Source organism: Sinohyriopsis cumingii, chromosome 2, assembly GCF_028554795.1.
Source record: "Sinohyriopsis cumingii isolate HCF-2022 chromosome 2, ASM2855479v2, whole genome shotgun sequence".
Classification (NCBI taxonomy): Eukaryota; Metazoa; Mollusca; class Bivalvia; order Unionida; family Unionidae; genus Sinohyriopsis; species Sinohyriopsis cumingii.
In genome coordinates, this window is record NC_142962.1 from 53,741,899 (window position 1) to 53,757,904 (window position 16,006).

At 34.9% G+C, this 16,006-nt stretch overlaps 1 protein-coding gene across 1 annotated transcript; it reads left to right on the top strand.

Moving 5' to 3' along the window:
• The first annotated feature begins 218 nt into the window (after nt 1–218).
• On the top strand, nt 219–12,827 carry LOC149804874 (glycosaminoglycan xylosylkinase-like). Its single transcript, XM_089935131.1, has 5 exons — nt 219–328; nt 704–887; nt 9,647–9,850; nt 11,046–11,099; nt 11,871–12,827. The coding sequence occupies exons 1-5, from the start codon at nt 235–237 to the stop codon at nt 12,073–12,075; spliced, it is 741 nt and encodes a 246-aa protein (XP_089791257.1). The 5' UTR covers nt 219–234; the 3' UTR covers nt 12,076–12,827.
• Nucleotides 12,828–16,006: the final 3,179 nt, after the last annotated feature.

The window sequence follows — 16,006 nt, forward strand, 5'->3', positions numbered from 1 at the left end:
ATGCTGTTCACAAGTACTTTGTCAGTCGTTTGATTTACCAGTCATTTATTCATTCAGCTTCATATATCATTATCATCATTATCTTTTTATCATTTTTGTTATTTATTATTATTATCATTAATTAAATAATTAATATTTTGTTGTTGTTCATGTTGTTATTACTATATATTAGTAGTACACATGCTAGTCTTATTACTGGAATATTCATTTTGCAGACTGCTTGGTTTTAACAACATGCCTTTAACAACTGGAAGACAGATTTCCTGGTTTGAAGAGATTTATCCCGTTGCAACGCATGATATCAAATCCCTGATTAAAAAAAAGAACAGTAAGTTTTTTTCGGAATGTTATTTTGCTCCATAAATATGTGTTTGGACCAGCTAAGGCACACATTTTGAAAGCAGAAGTATTTTATTGCAAAGTAATTAAATCTGATGCAATGAAAAGGTCGAAACACAGGAATTATATTGACATGCATTGACTTGAACGTTCCGAAGGTAAAGTCTTTTTCAAACTACAGAAGTATCGAAAACCATGATAGTAGGTAATTTCTGTGAATACTGAAGATGCCAGGCTATCTTTCTGTTCTTGAAAGTGAGGAGGTGTTATATATATATATATATATATATATATATATATATATATATATATATATATATATATATATATATATATATATATATTCATTGCTTTCTTTCCACAGATACTGATGTGTGTTTTAAATGGCAGTGCCCATATATAGATGGTATAAGCGAATTCTGCTTCACAAGAGGAATTATACAGGGTTCTGCTACGGTTTGGCTTAACAAAACCGTTCACATATTTCATCCAGAGAACAAGACGGAATTTCAGTATCATGACTTTCATTACTATTCAAGAAGAACAGTGTAAGATTACCTATTTATTCTTTCTAACTTTGAAATTTAGAGATAACAAAGGAAAAGGACATGAACATTGTTCTGATGTATAACAAAGTCTGTAGTCTGTATGTACACATAACACTGATATATAACAAAGTCCGTAGTCTGTATGTACACATAACACTGATGTATAACAAAGTCTGTAGTCTGTATGTACACATAACACTGATGTATAACAAAGTCTGTAGTCTGTATGTACACATAACACTGATGTATAACAAAGTATGTAGTCTGCATGTACACATAACACATTTCGATAGGAAGATGCGAAGCTCTTTCTTCTCTTTGTGAAATCAGGGTTAATTTAATATTCAAAAATGGGTGTGTTAAAATCGTTTTTGGCTAATGGTCTTTCTCATGAATGAACAATTTTGTCATAATGTACTCTTTGAATTGTTCTAAATGTTATAATGTGTTTATTTAATCATTTTATTGTGAAAGCATGTACAAATATTTTACAAGCAAAATATGTCTCCTTAGTCAAAAATGTAATTGTAATTTGTTGTTTGTTAAGATGAATTCATTGATCCTTACAGGCGAACAAATGTGCCATTTTGTCAATTCACAGTTTGAAATACCCAGAAACAGCGGGTCTAGAACTATAAACATTATAAAACTGTGTTCTTACGATTAAAATCATCTTCGTGTCTCTCGTATTTCCTTTAACTACAGGCAAACGTATGTAGTTTCCAGGATTTATATACTCCAATTAATACGTAACATGCGAAACGTAACATCTTTTTAACACTGCCTTTGTTTCACTATGTAACGGGTTACAGGGCATCTACACCATGTATAGAAGAAATTACGAGCATGCAGCATCTGCAGTCTATCATCATGCTTAATGTGGAAGGTGTTGATTTGTTTTTAAACGTACCTCAAATCGACATAAAAAATGTATCAAACATACGGCAGATAATCAGGCAAATGACGATATAGAATATGTGCTTTTTTCTTACCCATGTCAAAATTACTCCGTGTGATGTATAATACAGTGTGTGATGTGGTTTGAGGTACTTTCTTACATAGATTTTGTGTTCACATCCTTTGTTTTTCTCTGTCCTTAGAGAAATATCAAAGAAGATAAAACCAATTTACATTTTTCCCACGTATTTTTCATTGCTTCTGTCCTTAGAAAATATCAAAGAAGACATGTACGTTTTTCATTTTTTCCACGAATGTTTCATTGCCACTATCTAGCTTTGAACTATCACCACATTGGAAATGACATTGTGTATTTTTGTTAAATTTCTGGTATAATGCTGCGAAAAGTTGGATTTTAGTGTGTGTTTTTTTTAAATGACGGGAGATAAACCATGTGATTTCTAAACAGTCTTTACTAATGTATGCCCGTGTCATGGAAAAAAAGGTTAATGCACGTATTTTATTGTTAAATTAATGGCAAAATATGATTGATCGTTTTAAGCAAGGAACATAAATATACGAAAATGCTTGACTTATTTTGCCATCGCGAGTAAAACAAGATTAGTCAATACAACCGGGATAGTTTGATATTACAGGATAATAAAGGACTGACGTCTTTCTAATGCTATTCAGCGAATTTATTCCTGGTAATCGAAAGCATTGTCTATTTGTATAGACCTACCAGGTCAACGATGCGTTATGCGACAGCTAACCACATTTTCTGTGCCTTTCTGGATGCACTTCCGACAGCACCTACTGCAGCAGCTTTTGCAAGTACTGCTGCTAAACAACGCTGGAATAGCTGCAAGGAATGGAAATATTCCACGGTCTTTTATATTTATGTTACCTATGACTTTGATGATTTTAATGTCACTGCGGTATTGTTTTATTTGGTCTTATTAAGCTGAGCGAGTTGTGTTTTGGCTAACTACACGGGAACATTTCCGGTCAATTTTCCAGGTTAAAGTTTCAATGCAACCCTACCATTGTTTTATTGCATTTTCTATTGTTCTTATCTGATTTTCAGTTTAGGACTTCCTTCTCTTTGTGATAGGACAATATTATTGAAATCGAGGATCATAATTCAACCACTAGCACCCTCCAACAAGAGTCTTCTCAAACAGTATCACATCATATTCCAGTGAAAAGTAGTAAACTGGGTACGGTGTCACGAAGTCATGTTTGGAAATTTGCAAACCATGGTACATTTTTTCATGCCGGTCCAAATACGACCAAATATTTCAAACTTAAACAGAATTTCTTCAGAAGTTTCTTGGAGACTTTTTAAACGCAAAGAAATCGCAGTCACCTACAAGATATCAAATATCATTTTACTCTCATCTAGGAACTTATCTTTATTTGTAAGTTGAAACGCTATAAACACATATGTTGGTGCTGCAAGGCTGTGTTGGGTACTTATTTGCCAAGTAAATTTTCCCATAATAGTACATGGTGGCTGCGTGTCTGTAGCATTACGTTGAACGATAGCGTTGAAGAGGTTCCAGACTGTATAAATGATAACACGTGTAATTATGTAGGTAAGGAAGTGAATAACACAGGCATCTGCAATGTATGTTTGGCTAAAAAAAACAACAACATACGAACATCTCTGCAAAAGCAAAATATGTGACTGAAGGGAACCGCAAATGAAAATTGTAATAAGGTTCCTAGAAGATGTCCTTGGTGTTGAGCAAATTTACCGTTAACATGCCGTTAACACCTACACCAGCTTCTATATCTGCATCAGCGTTGCCTGCACGATTTTGAAGGTCGCCTACATGAATATGCTTGAAAGTCCTGTCGGTTGTTAAGTCGCTTCATTAATAATTTTGCCAACAGGAACCGGCACTATTTCTGCTGAAGGCACTGTAACCGTTTTGATGTGTGTCGAGTCACTAATCGTTGTAGTCGATAGCGAAGCTTTTAGACGTTTGCAATTCCTACATTGTCTTCATTCGATCCAGAGTAGAATTTCTGATGCTATCAACGACTCGCATTAGTTTATTGACTAGAGCAGTCCGTGATGATAAGATTACCAGCACCTTTGTTGCGTCTGTGAATATTCCACAAACACTGAGGCCAGTTCCATAATATGTCGCATAACGGGTTTTATCGCGTTAACATCATGCACGGTTTTAAACGTCAAGGTGATTAATAAACTCTCAGCAATGCTAATGATATCTCAAGTGTGCGTGATTCTCCATTTGTAGCTGGTGTAGCAAAAGTCACCCGTAATTCTGGTTATGTTGATGAGATTCTGATAATCGCGGTAATGCATTCAGTTGTATCTACAACAACCTGTTGCAATGCAGCATGGATTTGGTGCAAAACCGACTCAGAACTCATCCTCATTGATATCGTAACAAGTTCGTGCATCAACGAGCAATGTCTTTGTCTCTCCATTATGTCACATGTTAGCAGTCGCTGTAAAGTCGATGCAACTTCATTAATAACCTCTGATGCATTGTTGCTTGCACGAATTGATGCCCAAAATGTTTCCATCAATCGGTAAGCTCATTAGCGTAACGCAGTCCTCCAAGACCGCTTCCTGTGCCGGTGTACGTTTTGGTATCTGTTGCTGACCCCATCGTTTGCTTTTCATCCATCTGTCTTGTTCTTCCTGGTCTTCTTCTGACTGACTGAGTGTACGTTCTGAATTTTTATTTTCTTTAGCACACAAATTCTTTCCAATCGTCACCTGTTGACATACCCTTAATAAACTTCTTTTGATATATCCATCTGGTCCCGCTATCACTGGCAATAATTTTGAAAAGATTCTTATAACTTACCTTAACATAGTTTGTTCAATCAGCACGAAAATTGGCTGTAAAATTCATAAGATCCTTTCATCGTTATATATTCCAGCACGTGGTAACTTTGACTAGTGTTTGGAAGGTGTTGTTGTCTCAGCCGCCTTTTCTTGGACTGCAGCCTCCTCTTATTGGACCTCTGGGCCTGCTATACGTGTTGGTAATTGTTTAATGTCTCAGTGGTGTCACTTGTGCCTTTTTATATACTTGTTGCGTTGACCTATTTTAGGAGTTAGACCCAGTTCTTACGTTACCGTTAGCCCTGCTACTCTCATCTACCATTGTTGCTCGCATTGTCTTTTTAATATCTTCGGAACGATCGGCAATTTCTTTTGTTGGTTTAGTCAGTGGTGCAAATGTTTGTTTTCCTTCGAATCCCACTGTTAGGTCTTCTCGTGGAGTCTGCAGAGACTGAAACATATCTTTGAGACTTTTACGACCTGCAATAACACCCCCAACTAATTCCTGTTGTACACAAGCAACTTTACGGCGTTGCATTTCATACTCTTCAATGACATCATTGGGAGACATTTTATATAATTGTTTATTTTATTGTAAAATTGTTTTGAGAGAAATGTTCGTGTCCAGTTTCTCACGATATGTAAGACTGTGACTGGAAGTTCCAATCAAATCAATGGTAAGAAAACTATATGGGTCCTTAAAAATTCTCGCAAACATGTCAATAAATTTATCCAATGAATGTTTCCAAGACTGATTTGCACGAATGCCACGAAACATCATAAACATGTTGCAGTTGGCACGAATCACTTTAGGCATATGTGCGTATCGTAGTCAAATATCCAACATCAGTATTTTGTGCAACCTCGTGAAAATATTTGACTTGGATTGACCTGGATTGACTTGGTGCCCAAGCATCACTTCATCGTACACTACAAGATCGTTTTCTTTTTGCATTCAAATCGTCAATGTTAAGTGTTTCCACGAAGGTGGAAAATAAATCAACGGTGGCGTTGTCACTATTTTCAATCAATGAAAATCTTTGAGAACATCACAACGCGGCTGACCATCATCCAGTGGCGCAATCAGGTAAAACCTATCCCACTCTAACCATCCTAATATAATTTTCAAGAACAATTGAGTTTTTCCTGATGCAGCAGGACCATGAGTTGAGTTTGGAAATATATCACCACGCTTGGATGGTTAAGATGTCGCAAAATGCGTACTACAAAACCAACCCATATACAAACAGGCAATGGATGAACTGCAATTACTGGAACTTGCGTTCGATTTTGAGCAAAGGTCACGTTCATTAAACACGTCGGCGGTGATACCACTACTACATCCACACATTAACTGGTGACACTTTGGATTAAAATATCCTGGTGGAAAACGTATTCCTGGGTACATTTACTGCGGTTGGTTTGATGTCCAAACACCTTATGAGGTTTATCAGGCTGATATCATTTCTTCCACATGATCGTGTACGTAAAAGACAAGTTCGACAAGGACGATTAAACACAGACAAGTACACGTTAAATATAGTCAATGATGCCCACAGATACAAATAATCTGATCAGCACTGATACGGAGAATACCACGTAGTCGGGCACCGACAACGCTTCGGGTACTAACTGAAAATAATGTACTAGATATTCCAGATGAACTTCAAATAAGTGTCCGTTGTCACTGTTGATGATGTATTAGTGAACGTGCTTTTGTATGTCAATGTATTTAGGATTAGTCCGCCTAAAACCACCAACCGTCAACAGTTGATTCCACGTCCAATCGTTATTTGAATTTAATGTAAGTGTGCGGGGAAAAGGGGCTAATAATCATCAAGTTTTTAGTTTGTTTATGCGAGTATATCATTGACTCGCCATATAAATCTCGCCACGAAAAGAGTGCTTAATAACATATGTTGGTCAATATCGGTGAGCAATTCCAACTCGACTTTGACTTTTGATAACAATGCTTTACAGATCATTCGTGGTGTTGATATGTAATGAGCAGGATCGAGCTTATAACGTACATGGCAGTGTCCCACAAGTTTTCCAAAACGTCAGCAAGCAATTACACATCGGTGCTCAGATATAGATCGTTAGGGTCACCCATACTTTTGCAATCCTATGCAGTCCATCCTTGTTAGGTGGCATATTCAAATGCTCATTAAGGCAAATATCTGCTTTATCTCCAGATTGGCCAAAATGATGCAACACCGATGTGATTCCAGGAATAATAATTGTTAATAACAGCTGTCTAGCCTCATTTCCTAGTTTGTATGTGTTTAAGATAATTGCCATGCGAATTTCTAATTAACCACTACGTGCATGAAATTTCAATTCAGGTACTTGATATTGCTTTAGTAGCAATAACAGATTCTATACGTTTTTGTTCATTCATAATACATTTTTTTTTCATCCCGACGGCTGTTTTTATTCTTCCTCCATACTACGATCGTTTTGTTCAAACTTTGTATATTATTCTGACATGAAAATTGTTTCAGCTGCTGTACCATTGCTGTTGTATTAACTACCGCTGGTGGACTAACAACCGGTGGTGAAGTATGTTTATCCAGTGCAACTCTTGGTCTCAATAGTTCAGTTATGTCAGCTTTTTGCATACTTCTGGGTATTCGCATTCCTTGCTATTGTGCAATTTGTTTCAGCTGAAGCACGGTGTGTATCATTATATCTGGGAAAAGTCTTTTCTAATTAAAAACAGCTGTGACTGACTAGTTTACTTTTGTATTCCAGCAGAATCAGAAACTGCAAACGTTTCAATCCATGCAATTAGTTTGCTTATTTTTGTTTCATTTATTTCTGTATATGTTTTGTTTATTTATGTATATCGTTTCTGGAGTCACAAGTGTCTGTGTTAATAATATGAATAGATAGAAGAAAAAACCGGCAATGTTGCTTACATGATTTGACTCCCATGTCGCGTTTAAGACTGATTCGAGCACAGGGGCCAGTACGTAAAGCAAGCACATATGTTTTACAATATTTATAATGACATATTCTACCTCAGGGTTTATATTTTCTGAGGCATACGCCTTTGCCTTTGACCTCTTGATGTATGTAACAGAAAATCATTTGAAAAATTCATATCTCTAGATTCAACCCCTTCTCCTATTTTCTCAACATGATCGAGTGTAGAGATAACTGTTTTATCTCCTTCTCCTCTGTATCAAAGGGAAAAATTTATAATGAGGCTAGGCGGCCAGAAAACTTTACACGATCCATTGCACGACTTCATGACAATTGAAATTTTAAATAAGGATTTATCAAATAGAAAGGCATGCTTCTTTTGTATCGACATAAAATTTTACAAACGTAGATTTAAATTCATTTGCAAATGCGAATATGATAACTTTAAGTTTCTTCCAACCCAAAGTAACTAAAATGACCCATCACTGAGTTTTCCGCAAACTCGAGTACGACCATATCTTATACCTTTGCAAGAAATAACATCAAATGTCTTGGAGCGTTCATAAAGTTCCTCACTAACTCTGCTTCATTTTTTACTTGCTTCTGAAAATTGATTATGGTGCGTGACTCGTATTCTGCATTATTATACCAATTTTCAGAGAGATACTAATGACTGGTAAGTTTAAATTTTATTCATATGATAATATAAAAATATGGTTTAAATCATTTACTCTTGGATATCTTCATCATTAAATATCAAATCATTTAAATAACTTGCTTCACGTGATTTACTCGTCTTTGGGTATTCTAATTTTCATGCACAATATTATGTCCATTTGGCATTTGTTCTTTTCGTCTTTAGTCCTTTCCTTTGCTACGATTATTCCTTTTTTAATTCATCAGTATATTCAGGTTAGACTCACATACAACATTGTTTGAGCTTTGGTAAATCTGTATGATGATTTCGTATGCAATTATTGGCACACGACTAGTTGTAAACTGTTACATATGAGGTTTTGTGGTCAAGCTAATGTGTGTAGCCCACATCGTTTATATTGATGTCCAATGGAGTCTAAATGAACCGCTAGCGTTGCAAACAACATATTATTTGGTTCAGTGGTCACTGGAAATAACTGGATAAGCTTCATGGATTATGCTTGCCACGTATCCGTAACTGACGTCGACTTTATATCAACCAATTTATCTTTTTATTGCATATTGCACCGGCTTAAGCTGGTGGGTCTCCCAAATTATTAAAGAAAATTTTACTCCGAATGTGTTCATGGGCTGAAGTGTTATAAAGTGCTAAGAGTTTTATGAGATATGACAATACTATAATCCAAAAATGTTCTTGTAATTCACTGTAATTAAAAAAAACATGCTCCTGTTCAAAACTGTTATTGATAAGTTCTTTGTATTTGCAGTAAATAATAATCGAATAAATAATTCCACTGAGATGATCAGGTACATAATCACCTTGATTTTGAACTAAGGTCAATTACAAAGAACAATCATAAATAACTTATAATCATGGGAAAAAGAGAAAAAACCGATCCAAATTAAATACAGATAGCAATATATATGCCATTTCTTCTCTCTCGAACTGACTTTGTTAAGTAAAGAGGAGTAAATATATTATTTCCACTTCTTCAAGCAGAGCATTTGATGAGCTGATTAAATTGGTTGAAATGCCTTCACTTCCATATATCTTTAACATGAAAAATACCGCTTCAGGCAATAGCATTGCTTTCTTTGGAGTTTTATATCACTTTTGTCTTAATTCGAAATAAAAATATTAGTTCTCTTTTGATGTTATCCTGACCGAGTATAATCATTCATGTCAAGCCTATTTAGGAAATTCTGCTTCACTGGATTGCAATGTTTTGAGCATTACTTTACTTGTGTTTTGATTTAGCTAATTCCCTTCCAAATGAAAGACTGTGTTAATATACCCACTTAATTGTTCAGGAATTTATTTCTGTGCATACCATATCAGCAAAGAAGCTTACCGATACAGACAATGATGACTTTCTGTTGTTAACATTAAATATTATTTCTGGATTCAGTAATGCAAAAATGAAAATTCCTTCCGGTATCTTTTTAGATTCATGAACAATTTGCAAGGAGACGATAGATATTGTTCCGTGTTCAGATCACAACCGCCTTACAATGAAGATAGGATGTTTTATCATATCATTGACATGGCAGTTATCGACTACATACTGAACAATATAGACCAGAGACATACCTATATCATCAGAGACGACGGCAAAACGATAGTAAATGTAATGATTGACTTCGGACAATCGTAAGTATTGTTAGAAAAGCCACAACCAAAGAAATGTATTATTGCTTCAAATATACTAATACTATTGCAGACATTATTGAACCACGTTGAGTTTATACAGACTATGCTACTTCAAAGAGAACATACCATTCAAATGAAATTACCATAGTATTAGTGCAAATGTTCACTTCACTTCACTGTCTTTTGCTATATTAAATATATCGTTCAAGGCTGCATATCTTGAGCTGAGACGTATCAGCTCAATTCGCAAATATCTTTCAGTTGATGCCACTAAAACACTTGTGTGATCATTAGTACTTTCAAGACTGGACTATTGTAACTCAGTTATGTCTGGTTCATCTCAATATCTGCTCCAGAAACTTCAAAAAGTTCAAAACACAGCTACTCGGATCATACTTAGAGTACCACGATCAGAGCACACCTCCCCGCTGCTCTGTACCCTACATTGGCTATCCATTCGATCCAGAATCAAACACAATACGTTTCACTGTCGGACTCTAGTCCAACATATCTATCCGACCTCACCCATGTGTATGCACGAGCAAGATACTTACGCTCCTCTTCTGACAGTCGTATACTCATAATTCCAAGTATGCAAACAAAGTCATATGGACAGCGTTCTTTCGCATACCAGGGCCCAGCAACGTGGAATGAATTGCCCACTGAACTTCGACACAAAGACACAGTGATCACATTAAAGAGGGCTCTCAAAACTCACTTATTTCTCAAAACTCACTTATTTCGACTGCAAGAACAAGCTTAAAGACCTAATATGTTTTCTACCTTAAATATTCTCAGCATTTTTTAAATTTTTTTAAATGTTTTCTAATTTCATGGTGTTTGTTTTTTTTAATCATATCATTATATGTTTTTTATCTTATAGGTGTTGTCTAATGTTTAAAGCGCTTAGAGCTTCTAAAGATTAGGCGCTATACAAAGTCCTCATTATTATTATTATTGTTATTATTATTATTATTATTATTATTATTATTATTATTATTATTATTTACTGAGCCCTTTATCTCAATGCATAATAGATTCTTCTCTGTTCTTTCACATTTTAAAGATATTGATTTTCCAGATCATCTATGGTCGTATCTATAGCTATATTTACATTTTTCTATTTATTCCTGTTTGTTTGTGCATCCTATTAATATCACAATTATTATGTTCAGTTTTATTTTTATTTTTATAGGCTTTGTCCAACTCCAATCATGGTTCTGGGTGCACCAATTTACCAGTGCTGCAGGTATGAGAAGCCGTCTACTCACATTTAAATATAGAGTTGTCTCCACTCCTTGATATAAAGAATCCCCACTTAATAATTGCGTATTTTCTTATTGCGCGCCACTCTCGTGTCATCCCATATTCGTTGCATGCATTATGACTCCTCTTGCAGTGACGTCATGTTTAACATTAGGTCAAAAAATATTCCAAAATGTCCCTGCTATTGCTGTTGTTGTAGAGCTGACCTTTGGCTCCCGCCCTTCAAATGAAATAAGAGAAGACCAAACACTACACCTCCTCTAGTATATCGTTATCACACGGGCAACCTGTGTAGAAAAATCGAACATTTCTGCAAAGCGGTTTATGAGCAGACCGTTACAGACGGACGGATGGATAATATCTCCGTCAGAGGCATGTGGGAAAATGCCTTTCACACTTCACTTACTATTCAGATATTTGGAACAACATTCATGACCAAAGGCAAATTCAATGTGACTATTTTGCGACTGTATATGAGATTCAAACAGCTTGATTAACCTTGTTTAATACATTCTTATTTGTAATGAACATACAACATGTACTGCATTATTCGATTCAAAGAACTGCAGATGAAGCTACAGTTATCAAAGCTAGATGTTTGAACTGTACATCCAAATCCAATAATTTTACAAGTAACCCAATATGAATGTTCTTGATATATTTTACTTGTGTTACAACACTAAACGTTTGCTTCTATAATGACATAATATTCAAACATTGGAATTGTCTTATTTAATTGTTTTTATCGCTTCAGCATTCGCAACGCAACATTCAAGGCCGTATATCGACTTCGTGACTCTTTAGAGCAGGAGTTTGAAAAAGAGACCAGGGATGATCCAATGTATCCTCTGCTATTGCCAAGCGTTTTTAATCAGATGCAAAGACAACTTAAAGAACTCACCACCTTTCTTGATTTCTGTGTTTTTCACAAAGGACTGAAAAATATTATATTTGATTGATTTGACACTGAAATATATTCATTAATGCATATTATTGGGAAGAGTATTTTACCATTTTAGTGTTTATAATGATCTGCTTTTTTGATTTGTTGCATGTTTGCAGACTTTTATAGAATACATGTATATGCTATGTATGCTATATGCTCCCTAGTAATGTCTTTATCCCTGCATGATCGTGAGACATGGACCTTGATTGCAGAGCTAGAGAAGAGAATCCACCTAGTAGATATACGATGTTATCGAAAGATCCTAAACAGCTCATACTTAGACCACGTATCAAATGGGGGTGGGGTGCGCATTATAATGCAACGTCCATCTGGATCATATAAGGATCTAATTACCAGTATAAAGTAACGCAAACAAAGATGGTATGGTCATGTCTCATGCTCATCTGGCCTGTCTAATACAATTCTACAGAGTAAAGAGGAAACGAGACAGACAGAAATAGAGAGGGGGAAAAAAAACATCCTAGAGTGGACAGATAGGGACTTTTTTAAGTCTCAAGGAACAGTAAAGAATATAACAAAATGGTGAAGTCCTGTCGCAAAGTCATCAGTGGCGCCCTTCGACCAGCCATACTACCGGATAGATAAAAAATAAAACTTGTTTAAATGTTAATTTCACCCCGAGACTGGGTGATGTTTCCGGCCTATAAAAGCGTACACATATTGCAATTACAACTGAAGGTTTTCATCATTAGTAAGGTCGTTAGCTGCACTTTATACAGGAAACCAATTGTTATTTGTTCTTAAACTGAAAACTATTTGTATAATTATATGTTCTTGTCGAAACATTTTCATCATGCAAATAAAGTATTAGAATAACTATTGATAGCTACTTTCAATTTTAAATTCCTATATACAATTAAAATATATAATTATATACGTATTGTCTTTACTTACAACACGTGGACGAATCATGGATGGTATTGGAGAATTATATCTACTCTATAATTCAAAAATGTTTGGTGGGTGCAGAAGTTTGAGTGATTATTTCAGCTTTATATAAAATGTGGCATGTACATACATTACTTTCTATATCTTTGGATAAATTCGATAATATAAAGAAAATATAAGCACAGGTGAATTTCAGAAACAAGTAGAGTAAACGCTAGTTAATTGATCCCTTTATTACTTAAGAATAAGTAACTAATTAACTGGAATTAGTACTAATTTTATTTTGAAGAAAAATTAAACGTCATAACATGATCGTACAACTTTTCTTGAACACTCACGGATATACCAGAAAACACTTTAATAGATTACTGTTCCTTTTTGTTTATGCCCAGTGGATCATATATGCAAGTTTAATGATTATTATTCACACGACATGCGTTCGGTATGTTTGGCAACGTTTCATGACTTGAAGTGAACTTTTTGAATACGGAATATTACTAACACTTTGAAATAACATAAAATACAGTTATGTACCTCAAAACATATTAACTGAACGAATGCCTGCTAATATGAAACTTCTCTGAAAATTATTGTCTCGTATTTTTTCAGATTAATATGTGAAATGTATAACCAACACCAGCAGAAGCTGCAATCGAAGGCAATTGGTCCTTTTGAAATTACTGTAATTTAGTTGCATTTTTCAAACCTTCCATTTAGTTGTCATAATATAGTCACTGTTGTTATTGCGCTCATGTGCCGCAAACTGCTACATACATATATACATACATACATAAATGTATGTACATGCTGTTTTTGGCCCCTTTAAACTTCAAGTTACTTTTTAAAAGCACACAGTGTCCTTATTGGTGATTCATATTCAGTGCAAATCTTATTAAGGTTTGAGGAACACCGTTAGCAAATAACATAATAACTATATTTTTAGTAATGTTAATATCTTGTCCTCGCATCAAATATATATATACACAACTGAAAGAAAGAAAAATAAACTGAAAACCTTAATAAATATAAAATTATGATTCCAGCTCCGCCTATCTATAAACTATCTAACACAGCTGTTGTGTTGACACGTAAATCACAAATGAATTTTGAAACCTTTTCACAAAATTAAAATCAAAGAACGTCATATCTTCACGTGCAGGCTTTAACTATAAAAATATATTCTGGTTTGCTTTCAGAACGAAGCATCAAATACAGATCAAATTTAATGATGAGAACATGATAGTAATCTTACACAGCTGCTGTGCTGACAAAGCAAGCACAAACAACATTGAAATACTAACACACAAAACATACGTCACTGCTTTGGCAAGATGCCATTGTGGTTTGGTTATGATTTATTCCAGGTACCTCGCCTTCAGGTACGATGTTGCTACTGTCAAATTTGCCAGTGCTGTACATATGTACATGCATACATGCATGCAAGCATGCACACCTGCCTACCTGCATGCATGCATGCATGCATGCATGCATACATACATACATACATACATACATTCGTTGTAGAATTTTATTACAATACACATACAGTGTAAATCACAATGCTGACTTTGTAGATTTGTATTAAAATACTCGTTTCTACAAAACCTCATACAGTATAAATCACTGTTGTGGTTGTAGGTTTATATTACAATACTGGTTTCTACAAAGCCTCATACAGTGTAATCATACTGTTGACGTTGTACATTTTTTATTACAATATTGGTTGCAACAAAGCATCATACAGTGCAAATCAAGTTGATATTACTGTGGACTTTTATTAAAATTGTCGTTACTGGATAAAGTGAAACTCATAATGTTTCGACTTCAATGCGACATTCTGTCTTCGGAAAACAATATAGTAGCAACAATTCTTTTGAAGCGACACTTAGACAGACCCATCCATTTATTGGTGAAATTAACAACTCGTAGCAACCTTCGCCACGCACATGTTGAATAAAGTGTAATGCACAGAAAGCATGGTTCTTATTTTGACAGCTGACCCCAACAAGGGATATGTACAGTAGGTAAGAACAGCTGTCGAGTCCTAATATGACCACTAAATGGAGACGGCAGAAACAGATCAAAGGCACTTCTTTCGATAGGAGTTCACTTTCAGTTATGTTTATTTATTGCCTTGTTATGTATAGTAGTTGTTTGGAAAGAGACAACATATTACAATTGAAATGTTGGTGATATTTTCCATCTTTGCAGGAGTGAAAAAGCTACATTTATTTTGAAATGATAGTATTAATGAACATCAGAGACATTTTAAGGAGGGGATATAATTCAGATAAAGATGAGAAAATTCGGTTTATTTATGTCTTGTTTGATATTTATGATATATTTGGTAAATGTAACTTACATTGCTCAAGAAGATCATAATTTCTTCACAGAAAATGGCAATTTAATGTATACGGTGTCAATCAGAACATGCGTTTCGTCTCAGGTTTATCTCCACTGATTTTATTAGCCATAAATTAAGGTTTGTTTCTAGCTTTGCATCATGATATGGAAGCGTGCGTTAAACTGCATTATGTCAAATAGGTTTAGAATGGCAAAGTTTTGCATTCATCAAATCAATATACGCTCTTTCACATGGACAATTTATATTGAATTCGAATCAAATGCACCTAACACCAGTTTTTAATTCAATTATCTAAAACGTGTTACGTCGCAAAATGAGTCGGTCTTTTCATATTATATCACCTACAAAGGACTTGAAGCAGATGTTGTAATGAGAACTTTTCAGAGACGTTGGAATTTTACTGAACATTTTTATGATAGCACGTTTCGTTTTCCAATATATTGTATAATTTACATAATTGGTCATTCAAGCTACCAAACATTAACATAAAGATTTCCTTTTAAGTATGGAATCTTTAATGATTTGCTCCCCGTTTAATGAAAATTCCACACCGAGTCGTGCTTGTTGGTGTAGTTCAGAACACTCACGAAACATGACACGTCAAGCTATGTTTTACACACCGAACGCACGCTTTCAAAGGATACGAACAATTTTTAATTGAGAAATCGGC